The sequence below is a fragment of the Durio zibethinus genome, chromosome 13 (assembly GCF_047325235.1).
Source record: "Durio zibethinus cultivar Kanyao isolate XHJ-2024 chromosome 13, ASM4732523v1, whole genome shotgun sequence".
Classification (NCBI taxonomy): Eukaryota; Viridiplantae; Streptophyta; class Magnoliopsida; order Malvales; family Malvaceae; genus Durio; species Durio zibethinus.
In genome coordinates this window covers 24,648,285-24,670,527 of record NC_143174.1, presented here as the reverse complement: position 1 = coordinate 24,670,527, position 22,243 = coordinate 24,648,285, and the positions used below count along the sequence as shown (strand labels likewise).

At 32.6% G+C, this 22,243-nt stretch overlaps 2 protein-coding genes and 1 pseudogene across 7 annotated transcripts in view; 2 read left to right on the top strand and 1 right to left on the bottom strand.

The window, feature by feature from the left end:
* LOC111303325 (uncharacterized) overlaps nucleotides 1-22,243 on the bottom strand; it is a 98,516-nt gene that overhangs the window by 48,961 nt on the left and 27,312 nt on the right. The window lies entirely within an intron of this gene.
* Nucleotides 3,766-5,844, top strand: LOC149515461 (putative receptor-like protein 8). 4 transcript variants are annotated; one of them, XM_089742206.1, is made up of 5 exons: nucleotides 3,766-4,388; nucleotides 4,499-4,657; nucleotides 4,788-4,943; nucleotides 5,471-5,545; nucleotides 5,708-5,769. In XM_089742206.1, exons 1-3 carry the CDS (start codon nucleotides 3,980-3,982, stop codon nucleotides 4,850-4,852), a joined length of 633 nt encoding a protein of 210 aa, XP_089598332.1. In that variant the 5' UTR covers nucleotides 3,766-3,979; the 3' UTR covers nucleotides 4,853-4,943; nucleotides 5,471-5,545; nucleotides 5,708-5,769. The 4 variants fall into 4 exon arrangements, with proteins under 4 accessions (XP_089598332.1, XP_089598331.1, XP_089598330.1 ...); XM_089742205.1 differs by having other exon boundaries at nucleotides 3,767-4,388; nucleotides 5,238-5,545; nucleotides 5,708-5,781; XM_089742204.1 differs by lacking the exon at nucleotides 5,708-5,769 and adding an exon at nucleotides 5,771-5,844 and having other exon boundaries at nucleotides 3,767-4,388; nucleotides 4,788-5,545.
* LOC111303314 (cuscuta receptor 1-like) lies at nucleotides 4,928-20,803 on the top strand (annotated as a pseudogene). Its single transcript, XR_016326912.1, has 9 exons — nucleotides 4,928-4,943; nucleotides 5,471-5,545; nucleotides 5,708-5,862; nucleotides 6,006-6,071; nucleotides 6,594-6,686; nucleotides 17,190-17,217; nucleotides 17,305-17,336; nucleotides 18,091-18,237; nucleotides 18,612-20,803. The product of XR_016326912.1 is annotated as a cuscuta receptor 1-like (transcript).

Here is a 22,243-nt window from a genome sequence, read left to right as displayed (position 1 = left end):
AGCTTTGTCCATCTTGATCAGAAACAGAACGTAGCCTACACCTTGGTGGTTTTACACTGGTATGAATACATTGTTCATGTCTTCCATTGCTCAAAAAGTTTGGTTTAGTGATCTTTTCGTTTTGTAAAATTATGGAAGCTGCACTGAAATGCATCTCGGATTCTACAGTAATTGATTATTGATAGCTAAGAAATTAAATTAAATAATTTCGTGCAATTTAGTTTAAAATATCTAAACTACAAAAAATTAAATAGGAGGGTTGGATTATTAAAAATATAACAAATATTCTTCAAAAATTATAAAATTTACAGAATTCTACAAAAAATTATAAATTTTACAAAAAAAATTAAGAATATTATACAAACTTATTGAAAAGACAGAATCTAAATTGTTGAAAGAGATATTTACATATAATTTTTGTTAAAACAAAAACTAACCGAATTTATATTATTTTAAAATTAAAAAATACCTTCAAACTTGTAATTGAGACAAAAAAAGTAAATTACTAGTATACCTATTTCTTTTTCTTAGTAAATAAATTTTAAAAAATGCATATTTATCAAATATTTAACAAAAAATAAATAGATATTATCATAATGAAATCAATTCTTAAATAAAAAATAAATTATATATTTTAACTCCCTTGCATAGCGAATAGTTTTCTAGTTTCAAAAAAAAATTTGTGTCAGTTGACGTCAAGTCAAAATCTATTGATAGGCGATAAACCATTCATCGAGTAGAATCAAGATACATATCAAACAATGTAATAAAGTTAACTCTTTTGTTTTTATTTAACTACTACCATACTAAATTTATATCCTTCAAGGAGTAAAGGGTGGAGAATCCACCATCCTATCATGAGGATGGCGTGTAAACCGATCCATGGTTTTATTTTATGGTTGATGCCAAAGTCAAGGTCTCCTAAATAATAATGCAGTCATAAAACAAAAGCCTCTAGACATCAACCAGTCATGATAATTAATACACGTTCCACCTTCGTCCCCAACTTGATAGGTAGGAAAGCTACAATGGGCCATAATGTCACCCTTTTGATGTAAAAATATTTAATATTGATATGGAATTTGACAATAACTTTTGCAAGGTTGGCAAACACAAAAAAGTTACTACATAAAGATTTTACTTTCTATGGTGATAGAAAAATAGAAAAATAGACAATTGGAAGAAAAAAAAAGGTAAAAAAAAAAAGAAATATATATTATTTTTATTGACGTGCTTAGTTAAAAAATAGAAAAATTGAAAGAAAATTTATTTTTTTTTCATCTATTGCTTGATAGAATTAGAAAAAGAAAGAAAAAAAAAAAATGATTTTACCATTATAAATTTTTGTAAATTAAGATAAAAAAATATAAATATGATGAACAATTTTATAAATATGCAACACAAGCTCATACTTCTTCTATTTTCTTTCATTTTTCTTTATTTGGAGTGATTTGTTTTTGTTAATAAGTGTGAAAAGTGATAATTTTTTTTTCTGAATTTTCTTTTCTACCAAGCATACCTAAACTCTATTATTTTCCACTTTTTTACTTTCTTTTATTCATCCTTTCACTTTTTTATTCTACAGAGTACATCCTAAACTGTTTTGGCAAGATAAATAAAAATTAGCTTTTCCAAAAAAAAAAAAACCTGTTTTGGTAAAAAAAATTGAGGCTGTTAAAAGGGAAAATAAAGTATTCTAAAAAATTAAAATATAAAAAGCAAACCAAAAGCTTTAATTAGGATTTAGGAATGGAAAAAAAAAAGAATAAGTACTAATTTTTATTGGAAGTGTTGCAATAAGACATTAATGATTTTATAATTTAGATAGAATGTTTTTTTCTATTAGAGTCTCTGCTTACTTTTCCGCAAAAATGATTTACAAGAAGCCTCATGGAAAGTATTTTCTTGCTGCTCGAATTTGACAAGTACATCAAGCTTGAGGGAGCCATTTTCAATGAATTTCTAAGAAATAACGCTATATCTTTTTAAGTGATTTTCTAGTATATAAACCTCAAAGGTGTAGTGATGCCAAATGCATAATGATAGATTTAATATTAAGTTATTTGAGGGTGTGCATTAATTAAAAGAGATTGAGTGGAAATAGTTAGGGGTGATTCTGGTAGCGTTTCTATTAGGAAGGTGTTATGAATGTGAAGGGTGTTAAGAGTAAGAAAAACTGCTCTCTTGCAACTCAAATCTTTCTTTACTCATATTATAGATGTAGAAAATTATTGGATTGGAGGAGGGAGAATAAAGTTCGGATTGTTGTCAATGAAAAAGGGTTGAGTGCAACAACTTCATGCGCATTGGATTCTGCAATTATGGGAATGATATGTTGCTAGAAAAAACAAAAGCTTTGTCCATCTTGATCAGAAACAGAACGTAGCCTACACCTTGGTGGTTTTACACTGGTATGAATACATTGTTCATGTCTTCCATTGCTCAAAAAGCTTGGTTTAGTGATCTCTTTTTTTGTAAAATTATGAAAGCTACACTGAAATGCATCTCGGATTCTACAGTAATTGATTATTGATCGCTAAGAAATTAAAATAAATAATTTTGTGCAATTTAGTTTAAAATATCTAAACTATAAAAAATTAAATAGGAGGGTTGGATTTATTAAAAAATATAACAAATATTCTTCAAAAATTATAAAATTTACAGAATTCTACAAAAAATTATAAATTTTACAAAAAAAATTAAGAATATTATACAAACTTATTGAAAAGACAGAATCTAAATTGTTGAAAGAGATATTTACATATAATTTTTGTTAAAACAAAAACTAACCAAATTTATATTATTTTAAAATTAAAAAATACCTTCAAACTTGTAATTATATGTTATGAATTCCACAAAATATTAAATTATAATTGATTAATTGTATTATAATAATTATAAATAATATGCTTCCCTTTTAATAGATCATAAATCATTCGTAAAGTAAAATCAACAAACGAAGCAAATAGTATAATAAGGATAACTCATTGTTTTTGTTTGACTACTATCAAACTAAATTTATATCTTCCAGGGAGGAAAGGGGATGGGAAGAGAATCTACCATTCTATCATGAGGACGGCGTATAAACTGATTCATGGTTCTCTTTCATGGTTGACACGTAAGTCAAGTCTCATAAATAATAATCAGCCTGTTAAACAAAAGTTTAGGCATCAGCTAGTCATGGCAATTAACATACATGCATCAACTAGTCATAGCAATTAATATCTATTCCACCCACCTCCCCGACTTGATAGGTAGAAAAGCTACAATGGGCCATAATTTCTCCCTTTAGATGTGGAAATATTTAATATTGATATGGTATTTGATAACAACCCTAGCAAGGTCGGCAAGAAAAAAAAATTACTAAATTAAGGCTTTGTTCGTATAGCGATACAAATTTGAAAGGATAAAAAATTAGAAGAAAAGAGAAGTGAAAAGATGAAAAATATATATTTTTTCTTTTGATGTGCCTGGTTAGACAAATGAAAAAATTGAAAGAAAAATGCAATTTTCTTTTCATACTTTGCTTGTTAGAGTTAAAAAATGAAAAAAAAATGATTTTTATCATTATAATTTTTTGTAAATTAAGATAAAAAGTTAAAATAAAAAAGCACAACAAAAGCTTTAATTAGGATTTAGGAATGGAAAAAAAAAGTGAGCATTAATTTTTGTTGACAGTGTTATTATAAGACATTAATGATTTTTTAATTTATATGAAGTGTTTGTTACTTTTAGAGTTTCTGCTTACTTTTCCACGAAGAAGATTTGCAAAAAACCTCATAGAAAGTATTTTCTCGGAGCTATGAAATTTGACAAGTGTGTCAAAATTAAATGGGCCCTTTTCAATAAAGTTTTGAGAAATAAGTCTATATCCTTTCAAGTGACTTTCTAGTATATAAACCCCAGGGTTGTAGTGATGCCAAATGCATAGCGACAGAGATAATATAAGTGATCTGAGAGTGTGCATTAATTAACTGAGATGGAGTGGAAATGGTTATCGGTGGTTCTGGTAGCGTTCCTATTAGGAAGGTGTTGTGAATGTGAAGGGTGCTGGGAGCAAGAGAAAATTGCTCTCTTGCAACTGAAACCTTTCTTTACTCATATTACAGATGTAAAGAATTATTGGGTGGAAGAGGGAAAACAGAGTTTGGATTGTTGTCAATGGAAAAGGGTTGAGTGCAACAACTCTACTGGACGAGTGATCCGACTCTTCCTTAATCTTACAACTACAGAAGTCTATCGTGGTTTAGTTCATAGTTATTATGGAGAGTATGATTGGATTGAAAAAGATCATTGGTATCTCAATGCCTCTTTGTTTCTTCCCTTTGAGGAATTGAAGAGTCTTTATTTCGGTGGCAATTCCATAATTGGTTGTGTTGGCAATGAAGGTTCATTGATGTTCACCTTATTAACTGCAACTTTAATAAATTTTTGCATTTTAAAATTTATTTTTATTACTTGTTTAGTTTATATCTAAATTCTATATTTTTCCTTGTAGGTTTTGAAAGGCTGTCATCGAAACTAGACAAACTAGAGATCCTTGACTTAAGTGTTAATCAATTCAATGATAACATTTTAGCATCCATAAGTGAACTTTCATCACTCAAGTCTTTAAATTTAGCAAAAAACCAATTCACAGGGTCAAATCCTGCAAATGGTAAAGTTAATATTATGTTTTATATAAATTAGGTTGAAGTAAATAACTTTTGTTTTGTAACTATTTTTATGTGTGTGTGTGTGTGTAATAGTGATTATATACTAAGATTTTGCAATATTATTGGTAGCAGGTATGAAGAGGTTATCAAAACTGAACAAGTTAAAGACTCTGGATTTACATGACAACGTACTATGAAACAACATCTTATCAGATCTAGACGATTTTACATCTTTAAAATTTTTGCTTTTGCAGAATTGTGGAATAAAAGGAATGGTTGATTTGCTTGGTAAGGTTGTTTTAATTTGAAATCTCATGCTTTTAAAAGGAATAATTGGACTGATATATATTTGGTTGGATTTGAACAAAATTGAATAGTTTGATGAATTTAAATGAGTTGTATTTAGGCCAAAATCAAATTGAAAGTCTGGGATCTTTATTCCAAAGTGTAAGTCAACATATATAATTAACTAGCATTATATATTTGTTTTTCAAACATATAAAAAATTTGAGTAGTAAATATATAAAGAGTATAATTGAAATATTCTTTTGGAGATGAAATCACGTTACTGATCTTTTATAGAAAGGACAATTGAAGTTGATCAAACTTGAGGTGCTTGGTTTAAGTGAAAATCTCTTCAACAACAGTATATTCTCCTCCCTTGCTGCACTCTCAAATTTAAAGTCTTTATATATAGGATTTAACAAATTGGAAGGGCCAATACATATTAAAGGTAAATATGGTTTAAAATATATGTTTGGTTTTTATATGCATGATTTATTAATTACTAGTTTTCTTTGTAATTCTATTTTCAGAATTAAATGCTTTGAGCAATTTAGTGGAGTTGGATATGCGAAATAATGAAGTAAATGACTTTGTTCCATCCCAAGGTATTTAATACAATTTGTTAGGAAATGTATAATTTATATGTTCACAAACTGATCTATATATGTCAGCGGAAAAATTTGTACTCTTCAAGAAAGAGTTTTCAAGATTTTAAGATTAAAAATTAAAAATAATAAAATTAATTATGTAAAATTATTTTTATATAGATAATGAAACGAAACTAAGGTTGATCAATCTAGAAGTGCTGATTTGAGATGGAATCTCTTCAGCTGTAGCCTATTATCATCCCTTGGTAGACTTTCAAATCTAAAGTCTTTGTCTTTTGGAGGCAACAACTTAGAGGGATCAATAGATCTTAGAGGTAAAATTACTCCCTCTCTTTCTATTCTCTCTCTAAAGTTATTGAATGATATCCTATTATTATATAATACATAAATATATGCTTTTAAAGTCTAGATGTCAGAATATTACATTTTATTTTAATTTGATTACATTTTTCCTCAGGGTTAGATGCTTTGAGCAACTTGGAGAACCTCTTTATATCTTGCAATGACCCCAATGGCACCAGAGGTATCGCTAAAAAAATAGTGTCTTTATCAATTTGGTCATGCATGTTTGAACTAATTCTCCTCTAAATACATTAAGAAATTAAAATTCAAACTGACCGAAACTTTTGCCCTTTTTTCAATTTAGATAATCTTTTTATTTCAGTGAATAATTAGTAATGTTAATAAATTATATATTAATATTAAACTGCTCTTGTATATGTACATTTTTGCTAGACAATATTGTACTTCTCTAACACTGATTGTTAATGAAATTTTGGCTATACAAAAATAAAAACTCACGATTTTGTTTGATTATTTTTTATTGAAAAAATTAAAAGCAAATTTAAATTGACTGCAACGCAATATTAGGCCTTTCTGTGTTTTGAATTAAAAGATTACATTTACTTTTTCAGGAAAGTACATTTTGGTTTAAGTTTGTGTGTTTAAAGATTTATAATATATGTATTTACAAATCATACAGGAAGATTTAACTGTATTACTAACTTTTTTGTATTCCATCTTGAAATAATTCCTTCACTTGCAGCTTGTAGCCTTCCACCGCAATCATTGGACTTGTTCCCGTCGTTGAAGACTCTTTCATTTTATGGTTTTAGTTTTTATGGAACATTAACTACTCGTAAGTTATGACGATTATATGCAATGCTTTGCTTTTATAATTACTATTATTACCTACTCTTGTTTAACCAAGGAAAGGCACTGGTCAAACATTTATTTTACTTTTTATCTGTTTCCTACTTGAATTAAATACCTTTTACCACCATGCCACCCCATTTCCAAATTTATTTTCTTATTTTTTATTTTTTATATGAGCCAAATAAAATTATTATTATTATTTTAATAGTATTTCTTAACTTTTTTTACAATACTGATTGTCATAACGTCTAGATCCGGGGATTTATCGCTAGACATTGACTTAAGGGAGTCGCCACCAATCTTTTTTATCTAGGTGCGATTGGCCACCTAAAGAATCTACCCTTTTAGGGAACACCTAAGTTTAAGGGTCCCCAAAAGAATATGTTCGGGTCTGCTTAACCAGAACAGAGTTCGGGAGTTCGGTTACGTGTGAGGAAGGTTATAGCACCCTCACAACGCCCATCAAAAGATGGTACCAGCTTAAATTTGTGTTATCCAAAAGCCTTAAAATTTTACCAAGTAATTAGTTGTTGGAAATGATTCTCAATTGACTCTAATACTTTTAGCAGAAAATTGAGAAAATTCCCTCACCTCAGGAGTATGCAAGAAAAACTACTGTTTCACTTGCAGAGGCTCCGTCGTCGGATTAATTAAAGAAAAATCAAAATCATCCAATTAATTATTGGAAATTATTCTCAATTAACTCTAATACTTTTAGCAGAAAATTGAGAAAATTCCCTCACCTCAAGAGTATGCAAGAAAAACTACTGTTTCACTTGCAGAGGCTCCGTCGTCGGATTAATTAAAGAAAAAAAAAATCAAAATCAGCCCAGTAATTAATTATCGAAAATTATTCTCAATTGACTCTAATACTTTTAGCAGAAAATTGAGAAAATTCCCTCACCTCAGGAGTATGCAAGAAAAACTACTGTTTTTACTTGTAGAGGCTCCGTCGTCGGATTAATTAAAGAAAAAAGAAAAAAAAATCAAGATCAAAATCAAAGTCAAATAAAAAAAAAAAAAAAAAAAAAAAAAAAAAAAAAAACCTGGAGCGGCTCGGATCGTGGCTCGGCTCGGCTCGGCTCAAGGAAGAGAAAACGGCTCGGAGAAGCTGCTCGGGAAGACCGGCTCGGCTCGGCTCGGCTCGGAGGGGGCTGGGCACGCGCGGGTCAGAATCGGGTCGACGCTCGGGTCGGGTCGGGTTCGGCAAAACGCGCGGATCCTCTGATTAACTTAAAGCCAAAACGACGTCGTTTTGGGAGGGTATAAAAGGCAATCCCCTTCGTTTTTCGGCAGAACGCTCCTCTCCCCTCTCTCTCTTCCTTCCCTTTTCTCTCCCTTCTCTCTAAAAAACCGAAGAACTCCAGTTGAAGATTCACCGGATTCTGGAAATTTTCGCCGGAATCTGGGTTTTTTCGTCGGAATTTGGCCGGAAACTCGCCGGTTTCTGGGATTCTTCGTCGGAAACTGGGCAGGTCGCCGGAAACTTCAATGTTGGCCGGAATTTTCGTCGGAAACTTCAAGGTTGGCCGGAAAATTCAACCGGAAACTGGAATTTTCCAGAAATTCCCAGAAAAAAATTCGAAAAAATCCCCAAAAAATTTCTGATAATTTCTGGAACTCTCCTAAACCTTTTCCTAGCCTTCTATACTCTTCCCTACGCCTTTGCTTCTCAAATCAGTAGCTCTAGCTTACTGTTTTTTTGTGTGTTCTTGACTGTTCCAGGGGGGTCCCTTTTATAGGGATTGATCAGGAGTTTCTGATCAATCCCAATTCCTCTTTGGACGGGAATTCAGTCTTTGAATCCAATTGGACTCTTCTGATTGAATTCCCCTCCAGAGTGGGAGTCTTCAGCTTCAATCTTAGCCCTCCAAAATCAAAAATAAAAAAATACTAGATAATAATCAGATAAATCAAAAGATATTTAAAAATATATATATATATATCTGATAATCAGGAAAAATCAGAACAGATAATTAAAAATAATAATAATAATAATAATAATAATAAAATAAGATAAACCCAAGTATATATTACAAAAAAAAAAAAAATTAATAATAATAATAATAAATATATAACTATATACATATAAATCTAATCTAATAAAAAAAATAAATAAATATATACATAATAATAATAATAATAAAATACATAAAATACAAAAGAAGAAAAGAAAAAAAAAAATACAGGATTGAATTGGGCCTTACCCGTTTGGGCCAGGCCCAATTGATTTGGGCCCGGACCCAATTGGGTGTCTACAGCTGCCCCTCTTCGCACGTTTTCTGTGAAACAGAAATTGTGCAAAGACGTAGACACCCAATCAAAATTCAACTCAACATTTTTATTTTTTGATTTTTTGATTTTTTTTTAAAAATTTTTGTTTTTTTTTTGTTTTTTTTTTTTTGTTTTTTTGTTTTTTTTTTTGTTTTTTTTTGTTTTTTTTTTTTGTTTTTTTTTTTTTTGCCGAAGCTCCTCTAAACAGAGACTCAACGACTTTTGAAAGTAAATTGCTCCTCTAAACAGAGGCACCACGACTTTGGAAAAATAAATTGCTCCTCTCAACAGAGGCACCACGACTTTGGAAAAATAAATTGCTCCTCTCAACAGAGGCACCACGACTTTGAAAAGTAAATTGCTCCTCTCAACAGAGGCACCACGACTTTGGAAAAATAAATTGCTCCTCTCAACAGAGGCACCACGACTTTGAAAAGTAAATTGCTCCTCTAAACAGAGGTACCACGACTTTGGAAAAATAAATTGCTCCTCTAAACAGAGGCAACGAACTTTGGAAAGTAAATTGCTCCTCTCAACAGAGGTACCACCACTTTGGAAAGATAAATTGCTCCTCTCAACAGAGGCACCACGACTTTGAAAAGTAAATTGCTCCTCTCAACAGAGGCACCACGACTTTGGAAAAATAAATTGCTCCTCTCAACAGAGGCAACGAACTTGAAAAAGTAAATTGCTCCTTGACAATCATGTCCAAAGGAGTTGAAAGTTGTGTTTGAAGGGATTCCAGGAGATTATGCCCAAAGGTCTTATAAATCGATCCTGATACCAAAAGACATCCTATTTCAAGGATTAGGAACTTACCTGACAAGCTTTCTCTTTTTTCAGTTTTGCAAAATATCTTCATATTTGTCTTCTCCATGTGGGATGTTGGAACACCCCTGCTTCTTGAATTTATACACTATATTCTCCTGAAAGTAGTGTATGCTGTGCAAATGCATATGAATTTCAATGCATGCTATGCAAATGTTAACCAATTAATTCCTATTCAATGTATGGTACTCAAGTTTCTCAAGCTCTTTTTTTCTTGGGTGTCAAGCCCTTTGATTCTTCCAGGATCCAATTACACTGCTCTTCTAAGATCGAACCAGTGTAGCTCTCAATTTATCTTTTCCACTCACATTCTTCCTTGTTCAGTTTCTCAATACTTTGGAATAAGCTTCATCAATCGATCATCCCTTGACCATCATTCCATGAATTTCTCAGCACTAGCAAATTTCAAAACAAATTTCATCCACCATCACTGGGTCCTTGTCTCAGCATCAACCATTCCAAAATAAACTCTGTCCACTGATTGTTCCCACCATTCGACCAATTCATCCTTGTACTCATCACTTGGTTGTATCGCTTTTCAAGATTTGCCCCATCACATCATATATCTTTTCAAATCATCTCTTTTAGGTCTCTACCATTTCTTCATCACCTTAGATTTCTTTTCAAATGAATGCAAGACCCTTTTAAGCACATATTCATTCATTTACTATCATTTCAATTCTTGGCAAATACAATGCAATCAAGCATTTTCTCAATTCATTCTAGAGGTGTAACAATGAGAGAACACAAGGTGAATTATGGTGAAGATAATCAATGAAGATCTGTTTTAGTACAAAGCAAATGAAAAAGGAAACAAATTGGATACATGTCATTGGGATGGATGGTATGTCCAAATGATGAATATTCAGACAATTCTCAACATTAATCTAGGATTCTTTTTCAAAAACTCATTCCATTTACTGTTAAAGTCAACTTGAGCTTTGCGAACTTTGCCCCAGTCTTTGAGGGATCTTCAAATGTCTTTGATCTTCCATTCATGTGAGCCATTTGACCTGGATCTTTTTTTTTTTTTTTTTACCAAGATCACCCTTTCAGGTTTTCAATTTGAATCTCTTTCTTCATTTTCTCATTTCTTTTCTTTTTTTTTTTTCCTTTTTTTTGTTTTTTTTTTTTTTTTATCATCGTCTTTTTTTTCTCATTTTTCATCCATTGTTGATATCTTCTATACATCCAATTTTAGAGCACTGTAGCATGATTCCAGTGCTTCATCATGAGCATGTCTTTGCTCCACATATGACCATTCAAGTTGAGTATTCACACTTGATCCAAATGGACTTTTCAAGGTTGTAATGTAGGCCAAGGTGAAGGGTCATAAAAAAATGGATATAATAGGCTCAAAACATGTATTACAAAGGTTCAAAACCAAAGGATCATTTGATACAACTTGGCATTTTGCCCCACATCATTTCATTATTTTTTCTTTTCTCACACAAAAGATTCTCATTACTTTGCCCCCAGTTAGTGTGGCATTTATTTTTCTTTTGCTTTTTTTTTTTCTTTCCATCTTTGAGACCTTTCGTGGTGTTTTTTTTTTTTTTTTTTTTTTTTTTCAAAATTTACCCTCCAGTGTAGAGGGTGATCCTTGGTTGGGGTTCTTCAAGAAAAAAAAAATCGTGATTGGCTCAAAGGGGTAGCAATAAATGGTTTTTCCAATGGTAAAAGAAAGATGGCCATTTTTCATCTCACTTGTGAATACCTTTCTTGAACATCATTTATTAAACAAAGCTCATGAACTTGTATGAAAGATTACATATCTTCAAGACATATCTCTTTACCTTACTTCTTGCTCAAATCATCTTCTCATATTAAATGTGGATGAGTTCTCAAAATTAAATCTCAGAATTACTGTTATCATTGTCTAAATATTCATCATCTGAAATTTGGGAATGGGAATGTGAAGTTATGAAAGGTAACAAGGCATGGAATAATGATCAAGTGAAAGAGAAAAATGTAATGAAATGCATTGACTTGCCTTTATTAAAATGATAACAAGTGAAGTCATATTGCAAAAAGAAATCTAACATTATTTGAAAAGAAATCCTAAAATGAAAAAAAAAACCTTCAACCCGCTTTATCTCCGTTAAAAATTAGCCCCCTATATGATCAGGTGAAGAAATCCCCATTGACATCTTGCCCCTCAATTCATTGTGACTCTTCAGCCCCTTTCTGTTCTTGACTTTCACTCAGAACGCTAACATTGGGCGTTGTTGCTTTTCCCTGATCAAAACTTACCATTCTATCATTGATCAACCGTTGCACCTTATACTTTAAAGCAGTGCAATTTTCAGTAGAATGGCCAGTAATTCCATAGTGGTAGTCGCAGTGGGCTGTAGGATCATACCACTTTGGATAGGGTGGTTTAAGAGGTTCCACATAGCTGGAGGCAATCAAGTGGCTATTATAGAGTTCTCGATATAACTCTGTATAAGTCATAGGGATTGGATCAAATACAGGTTTTTCTCGAGCGGTCCGTTGTTCTCGCGAGCCACTGGCTGGGTTAGTAGGGCGGATTTGGGTTTTTACAGGAGCTTGAATGTTAAGGCGATAAGTGGATGAATAAGATGGTTGTGGGGCTAGCTGGTATGGGTAGGATGAGGCATTATTCACAGCGGGATAGTATGGAGAGTAGCCTTGGGATGGATAGGATTGATAACCCCTGAATTGTTGTCTATCAAAGCTCACAGCTTGAGCTTCAGCTTCTTTCTTTTCTGATACCTTCTTGGTTTCTCCTCCTTTCAACTTGCCATTTTTTATGGCACTTTCAATAATTTCTCCAGAGATCACCATGTCAGCAAAATTCTTTGTTGCATTCCCTATCATCTTTTCATAATAGGGAGGTTTCAAAGTGCTAACAAACAGCACTGTGGTCTCTTTTTCTGTCAGAGGAGGTTGTACCTGTGAAGCTATATCTCTCCATCTCTGGGCGTACTCTTTAAAAGACTCGTTTGACTTTTTTTCCAGATTTTGTAAAGATAAACGATCAGGAGCCAAATCGATAATGTGTCGATATTGACTGATGAAGTCATGTGCCATATCACTCCAAGAGCGAATACGAGTCCTATCCAACTGAACATACCATCTGGCGGCAGAGCCAGTAAGACTGTCTTGGAAAACATGCATCAAGAGTTTTTCATCATGAGCATGAGCTGCCATCTTCCTGCAATACATGGTGATGTGGGTTTTGGGGCACTTGGTACCATCATATTTTTCAAATTTTGGTACTTTGAACTTATAGGGAATAACCACATCAGGGACTAGGCAGAGCCCAGCAGCATCTACTGACCCATAAAAGCTAAATCCTTCCACAGCTCTTAGCCTTTGCTCTAGCATGCTAATCTTAGAACTTTCTTCAGCTTCCACTCTCATCTTTTCCTTCCCTTTTTCTTTTAAATCATCTAGATCAGGAATTGGTTCTGCTGCCTTTTCAGCGAAGACAGGATTTACATAGCTATTATACTGCCCCGGGTTGAAGGATGATGGCATTCCAGGATATGCAAAGTGTTGTGGCGGGACCTCTTGAGCAGACTGAGCCTGAGGTGGGCCAAAACCTGGAGGGTACAAAGGATCAACCACTTCTTGTAATGGGGGAACTTGCTGGCTTGTATTTTCTGCAACTCCTTTTCCTTTATTCATGTTATTAAGAGCCTCCAGAATCTTGCTTAGTTCATTTTCAATCTTCTCCTGAGCTTTTTCTAGCTTTTCAAATCTATGAGAACTTTCTTCCTCCATTTGCCTTGCTCTGGATCTTGTGTTGTATGGATGAGCAGGGTTCTCGCTAGACGGAGCTATCCTTGGATCTTGAGTACCATACTTATGATTAGAAATGTTATGCTATGCCTTATATATGATGCTTTGATACACAATGAAATGTACATTTTTTGAATGAAATCTAGTATGAAATGAATGCAAATGATTGTGTTAAAACATGATCATGAAAGTAATGCAAATGCATACAATCAGACAAACAACAATGTTAGTTTCATGGATGAAATGAAAGTGATGCTGATGCATAGTGTTACAAAAAATAATACACAAAGTTAAGCAATCAAAATGATTAGATAAACACCCTTTTTGTATCCTAATTTCAGGGTATATCTATCATTGGGTAGAAAGGGCTCTATCCTAGGGTTAGGCACTCTTAAGGTTCACTACATGTGGTTTTAAAGTCAGAGTCTAAAGGTCCTCAAATTGTTCCTTACATCCTTGTCCATCACAGACTAGTAAGGCACCCTAATCCTCACCCATTACAGGCTACAAGCGGAAAAGGTTCAATTTGAGTGGGAGTATTTCGCTAGCCACTGCGGAGGCATTAGACCTCACGAAAGCAATAGGTACTTTACTCCCTCCTAGAGGGACGGAGCTCGGGTGTAGAGCTCATGTTATGCACATGCACATGAATAACATAATTAACAAGGTAAATAAAACATGAATGAATAATACACATATATACAAAAAGGTTCAATTTTATTAGGCTTTTGGATAACACAAATTATTTGCTGGCCTGACTCTCAAGGTCCCCAGTGGAGTCGCCAAGCTGTCATAACGTCTAGATCCGGGGATCTATCGCTAGACATTGACTTAAGGGAGTCGCCACCAATCTTTTTTATCTAGGTGCGATTGGCCACCTAAAGAATCTACCCTTTTAGGGAACACCTAAGTTTAAGGGTCCCCAAAAGAATATGTTCGGGTCTGCTTAACCAGAACAGAGTTCGGGAGTTCGGTTACGTGTGAGGAAGGTTATAGCACCCTCACAACGCCCATCAAAAGATGGTACCAGCTTAAATTTGTGTTATCCAAAAGCCTTAAAATTTTACCAAGTAATTAGTTGTTGGAAATGATTCTCAATTGACTCTAATACTTTTAGCAAAAAATTGAGAAAATTCCCTCACCTCAGGAGTATGCAAGAAAAACTACTGTTTCACTTGCAGAGGCTCCGTCGTCGGATTAATTAAAGAAAAATCAAAATCATCCAATTAATTATTGGAAATTATTCTCAATTAACTCTAATACTTTTAGCAGAAAATTGAGAAAATTCCCTCACCTCAAGAGTATGCAAGAAAAACTACTGTTTCACTTGCAGAGGCTCCGTCGTCGGATTAATTAAAGAAAAAAAAAATCAAAATCAGCCCAGTAATTAATTATCGAAAATTATTCTCAATTGACTCTAATACTTTTAGCAGAAAATTGAGAAAATTCTCTCACCTCAGGAGTATGCAAGAAAAACTACTGTTTTTACTTGTAGAGGCTCCGTCGTCGGATTAATTAAAGAAAAAAGAAAAAAAAATCAAGATCAAAATCAAAGTCAAATAAAAAAAAAAAGAAAAAAAAAAAAAAAAAAAAAACCTGGAGCGGCTCGGATCGTGGCTCGGCTCGGCTCGGCTCAAGGAAGAGAAAACGGCTCGGAGAAGCGGCTCGGGAAGACCGGCTCGGCTCGGCTCGGCTCGGAGGGGGCTGGGCACGCGCGGGTCAGAATCGGGTCGACGCTCGGGTCGGGTCGGGTTCGGCAAAACGCGCGGATCCTCTGATTAACTTAAAGCCAAAACGACGTCGTTTTGGGAGGGTATAAAAGGCAATCCCCTTCGTTTTTCGGCAGAACGCTCCTCTCCCCTCTCTCTCTTCCTTCCCTTTTCTCTCCCTTCTCTCTAAAAAACCGAAGAACTCCGGTTGAAGATTCACCGGATTCTGGAAATTTTCGCCGGAATCTGGGTTTTTTCGCCGGAATTTGGCCGGAAACTCGCCGGTTTCTGGGATTCTTCGTCGGAAACTGGGCAGGTCGCCGGAAACTTCAATGTTGGCCGGAATTTTCGCCGGAAACTTCAAGGTTGGCCGGAAAATTCAACCGGAAACTGGAATTTTCCAGAAATTCCCAGAAAAAAATTCGAAAAAATCCCCAAAAAATTTCTGATAATTTCTGGAACTCTCCTAAACCTTTTCCTAGCCTTCTATACTCTTCCCTACGCCTTTGCTTCTCAAATCAGTAGCTCTAGCTTACTGTTTTTTTGTGTGTTCTTGACTGTTCCAGGGGGGTCCCTTTTATAGGGATTGATCAGGAGTTTCTGATCAATCCCAATTCCTCTTTGGACGGGAATTCAGTCTTTGAATCCAATTGGACTCTTCTGATTGAATTCCCCTCCAGAGTGGGAGTCTTCAGCTTCAATCTTAGCCCTCCAAAATCAAAAATAAAAAAATACTAGATAATAATCAGATAAATCAAAAGATATTTAAAAATATATATATATATATATCTGATAATCAGGAAAAATCAGAACAGATAATTAAAAATAATAATAATAATAATAATAATAATAAAATAAGATAAACCCAAGTATATATTACAAAAAAAAAAAAATAATAATAATAATAAATATATAACTATATACATATAAATCTAATCTAATAAAAAAAATAAATAAATATATACATAATAATAATAATAATAAAATACATAAAATACAAAAGAAGAAAAGAAAAAAAAAATACAGGATTGAATTGGGCCTTACCCGTTTGGGCCAGGCCCAATTGATCTGGGCCCGGACCCAATTGGGTGTCTACACTGATAAATAATAGATTTAAAATCTAAAATGTAAAAAAAAATAATATGAAAAATTTTTAAACAAGAATTGAAGGTGTCAAAAGGAAATAAAAACAATTTTGAGACAATCCAAAAAAAAATATGGAGATTTAATTTGAAAAAAAAAGAGGAGTATGTTTTTTAATTTGTTTTTCTTATGTTGATTAATATGTTTTTTCTATTAATTTTTTTATTTGAAAGGTAGATAACTGTTATTAATGAATTATATCACTTTTATTCTTTTCTTTATTACTTCTAACTATTCAAAACTCTTTTTTACCCAAACTATCAATTTTTTATTTTATTTCATTTTAATTCCATTTACTTTCTTTATTTTTAAATTATTGTTTAATTTTGTTAAAATTATTTTTGTTGACAATAGAATATATTATTTGAAAAATATAAAAAAGTATAAAATTATATGAAAAATATTTTAAAATAACAAAAAAATTAATTAATTTTGGATTTCAATAAAAAATTAGAATTCTTATATCAAAATTTTATATTCCCCACCCATTACAATTATCTAATTACAATAAAAATTATGAAAAGGTTCACTAATATGTGTGGGTTACATATAAAATTTTAATAGTTCTCCCATAATTCTAAATTATGATTATTTAATTGTATTATAATTATGATAAGTAATATGCTCCCAAAAAAGAAACATGAGCCACTGGCCAGATCCTTCAGCTCATATACATATACTATACTAAGACTTATTTTCTAGTACCATTTTATTGGTTGTCATTTGTAATTATCATAACATAATTCCTATCTTTCATGGATCAGAATGGCAAATTTTGACAAGTTTGGAAGAGTTAGTTTTAGAAAACTCATCTCTCTCTTCCTATTTCATTCAAGATATTGAAATGTTGATTGCTCTTAAAAATTTGTACGTGTTCAGTTGTGAGCTCAATGATTGCCTCAACTTACAAGGTAAATTAAATCTTTCAGTTTTTCACGTATTAAGTAGTAGTATCATTTTCTTAGTTGTTATTTGTAATTATGTCTTTCATAAAATAATTCTTAACTATTATTAAATTGAATTGCAGAATTTGACAAGTTTAAAAAACTTGGTATTAAAATATTCATCTTTCCTTTCCAACTTTATTCAAGATATTAAAATGGCAACTTCTTTTCAAAAATTGCAAATGTTTGATTGTGATATCAACGGCAGACTCAATTTACATGATAAATTGGATCTTTTAAATTTATAGTTACATATAGTTTTTTTTTATATTTTGGATGTCCCTTACCCTAGCCATTCAAATAAGCATTACATATATTTAAAATAACAAGAATTTTGTAATGAATCTATCAATCATATAATTCTAATTAAATTAGTAATTAATACAAAAGAAAAAGAAAAACAGTTTAATAATTATATATTTATCAAGAAAAAAAAGGAAAATTGTTAATTCTAAGTCATCGACCGTTTTGTTTATTATCATTAACAATATTTATTTGAATTCCTTTTATAAGCTTGTTGATATATATTTTTAATTCTTTTTTCTAAATTTAAAACGGCACCTTCATTAATTGACTTAAGAGTTAAAATAACTATTTATTTTTATATAATTGTTAAAGTTGTAATTTATGTCAGGATGTGAGTATATTATTAATTGTATACATATAAGATATCATTTTTTTTCAGTTAAAATATATGTTTTTGTGTTTTTTTTTTAAATAGGTCCACTACATTTGAAGAATTTGGAAACCTTGGTCATACAGGACACTTCCTTGGAAAACAACTTTATAGAAAAAATTGGAGTAATGCCTTCTCTCAAGATTCTGAAATTAAGCGATTGTGGACTCAATGGCACCATACAGACCCAAGGTTGAGATTGATATTTGCCCTCTCTTGTTTTCTGCTTTCTATTTGTTTCAAATATACCTTACTTTTATTTTAAGTACTCCCTTTGTCCTATACTCATTTGAAAATTTTTCTCAAACAAAATGTTACTGATCTTCAAATATTACCCTTCATCGTAACTACTTAACAAGTATATATCGAAAACTACTAACTACTAAACAAACACCAATATATTACTTCTGTTTCTTTTTATCTCTCTAAATTTCGTGAAAAGTCGATAAGTGATAATATCCAAAATGATGGAGAGACTACTTATTTGTTTTTATTTATTTTTTCTTCTAGTGTATGCATAGCACCCTCTTTTTTTATTTGATATAATTATAATGGTACCTTTGCAGGTTTTTGTGAAATGAGAAATCTCCAAAACTTGGATGTTAGTGGCAATAATCTAAAAGGCAACTTACCCGAGTGCTTCTCCAACCTCACATTCCTTGAAAATTTGGATCTCTCCTCCAATCAGTTTTCTGGAAGTATATCTACCCTTAAAAGTTTAACATCCCTTGAAAGATTAGATCTCTCATCCAATCAATTTTCTGGAGATATATCTGCCCTTAGGAGTCTAAAATCCCTCGGAACGTTGAGTCTTTCAAACAATTACTTTGAAATCCCAAGCTCATTAGGACCCCTGTTCAACCTTTCAAAACTCCAGTCCATCTTTGCAGACAACAATACCATATATGCTGAAACCGAGATGCATTTTTTGGCCCCAACATTCCAACTGAATGAGATCAGCATGTCTTGTTGTGGAGATGCTGGATCATTTCCTCGATTCCTCTATCATCAACAAGACTTGGTCTCTGTTGATCTCTCTAACATCTATTTCAAGGTAGAGAAGTTCCCAATTTGGTTATTGGAAAACAACACAAAATTAGAGACGTTAATTCTAAGCAATAGCTCTCTATCGGGACCTCTTCTGCTACCGTTAGCTCCACATTTGGGTTTATCAGAGTTTGATATCTCCAACAATTTCTTCAATGGTAGCATTCCAGTAGAAATTGGAGCAAAACTACCATCATTAAGTTTTCTTAACATGTCAAAAAATCATTTTGGTGATAGCATTCCAGATTCTATCGGTGATATGAATTCCATACAAACCTTGGACTTGTCTAACAATAACTTGACTGGTGGAGTACCGGAGCACTTGGCCATGGGTTGCTCCTCATTAAGTTTTTTTATATTATCAAACAACAGATTGCAAGGCCAGATGTTCCCTTCAAATTTTAACTTGACAAACTTGAGCGAGTTGAGATTGGATGGGAATCACTTCTATAGAAGGATCCCAGATTGTTTGTCTAATTGCTCCTTTTTGACAACATTGGATGTTAGCAATAACAAACTTTTTGGTGGGATACCTAGATGGATGGGGAATATGTCAAGTTTGAAAGAAATTGTCATGGCAAAAAATAATCTTGAAGGTCCAATCCCGGAGGAGTTTTGCCAGCTCAACCTTAAACTTCTGGATCTTTCAGTGAACAATATCTCTGGGAATCTGCCATCTTGCTTCAGCCGCTTACGGAGCAGTCAAGTCCATTTATCAAGAAACAAGCTACAAGGGCCACTCATAAATGCGTTTCGTAACAACACTTTCTTGGTGACATTAGATCTCAGCCATAACCACTTAACTGGAAACATTCCAAATTGGATTGGTAGTCTTTCTCAGTTGAGTTATCTTCTCCTAAATAACAACCACTTTGAAGGTGAGATTCCGGTTCAGTTATGCAAGTTGAGCCACTTAAGATTGATTAGTCTTTCAAATAACCATCTTTCTGGTACAATTCCTCCTTGCCATGTCGCTGCTGTTGCACAAGCTCCCAGTTCTTTCTCCACTGAAGACCCAATAGAGTTCACAACAAAAAACATATCCTACTCTTACAAGGGAAGAGTCCTCACTTATCTGTCTGGAATTGATATCTCTTGCAACAATTTGACTGGTGAGCTTCCCCCCCAAGTAAAAAACATCCAAAATGTCCGCATTTTGAATGTGTCTTTCAACAGTTTGACAGGACCAATCCTACCAACAATTTCTGAACTCAGGCAAATTGAGAGTCTCGATCTTTCTCACAACAACTTCAGCGGGAAAATCCCATCTCAACTTGTGGGGTTAAATTTCTTGTCTTTTTTCAGTGTGGCATACAACAATTTATCTGGAAAAACTCCTGAAAGGACTGCGCAATTTGCAACATTTGAGGAAAGTAGCTACCTGGGAAATCCTTTTCTTTGTGGCGCACCGCTGCCAAACAACTGCTCGGATGGACCATCATCATCAATGCCAAAGGCTTCAAATGACAACGGTTCAATTGACATGTATATCTTTTATGTAAGTTTTCTTGTGTCTTACTTTATGGTGCTACTGGGTATTGCCAGTGTGCTGTACATTAATCCTTATTGGAGAAGAGCATGGTTCTATCATATAGAAGCAGGCATCAATTCCTGCTACTATTTTGTGGTAGACAATATTCTTCCTAAACGATTCCATTGCGGAAATATGTAGCCAAGCCATGTTCAGTTGTTCAACTTTTCTCTTTGTTAATGACTCTTGACCTAGTGGTTTGTCATAAAGGATTCCATAGTAACTAAAAGGCAAACATGTGTACATAATACATCCAAGACGTCATTAAACACCACTAGAAGGGCAAAACTACATCATACTGGATATGTTTGATCAAGAAACATTATATTCCAGCACCAACTAACAACGTGACAGATGACTGTAACCCCAACTGACCCAATCAAACCCAACAACCAACATTGCCCACCAAAATACCCGTTTAGCCCGAAAAAGACTATCCATTTAATCCAGAATCAAGTGCCTCTCCAGCCATGGAAAATTCTGTTTAAAACATTATTTTCACCATAAAAATGTAAACTCGCATATAATATATATATATACATATATATCATAGCAAATGAATTAAGTTTGTAGATTCTGCAGCATGAAACAATATGATATTCTGATATGTACCATGGAACAAACTTAGTTAACATCTTTAGGCCAAGATGCAGTGATGAATTTATAATGCAACATACCAATTGGATGCCAAGAAACATAAATAAAAACAATAAAACAGATGCAATTTCTAATGATCAAAAATTTACATCCCCAGTAGCTAAGTTACCGGAATAGTAGGCAATCAAAGTAAGAAGAATTTCATCCCCACACATTAAATTTTAGATAACTATATAATATAGCCAATAATAATTTTATTTCTTAGTAAAGTAGTGGACTCTATATTTCAAGATTTAAATCTTAAATACAAAAAAAAAAAAAAAACTATACAATATAATAAATTATTATAACAATTTACTATATACTTATCAAAAGCGTTTCATTTATATTTTTTTAATTATAATTCAGCAATTATCTCACTAAAAGGAACAAAATTTTGGTAATAAAAAAATTTGTTAAAAATGATCATATTTCCCTCGGAAAATATCATTTCGGACGAAATTTTCATAAAAAATTTAAAACTGTTAAAAATATTTTATGAAAACAAAAGATTTCGTTGGTAATAGAATAACTTTATTGATCACTTTGTTTTGAGTTAATTAAAAAGGTTGGGTAATGGGGAAAGCCCTGGTTATGGAGTTTAACACATGTATAGGATAATAAATTAATAATCATACTCCAAATCTGTAGGTGCTAATCAGATAATATTGTTCTCACAATATTGTTAAAACTGAGACTTTTATATATATGAAGAAGTCTCAAATTTTTATTCATTATATTGATAGAGAGATTTATATAGAAACAAAAACAAATAATAAGATCCACAAGCGGAAGAAAAATATCAAATAACAGTTAAAAAAGAGAACAAAGGAAAACCCATTTATAAAACAAGAAAAAAAAAACTTAATATGAAATTAACAAGAGATTTGTGCATTCCCAAAATTTTAAAAAAAAAAGTAAAAAAGAAAAAAAATGCAAAGATAAACTGTCCGATCGATTCTCTTTCTTATGTGACAATATCAG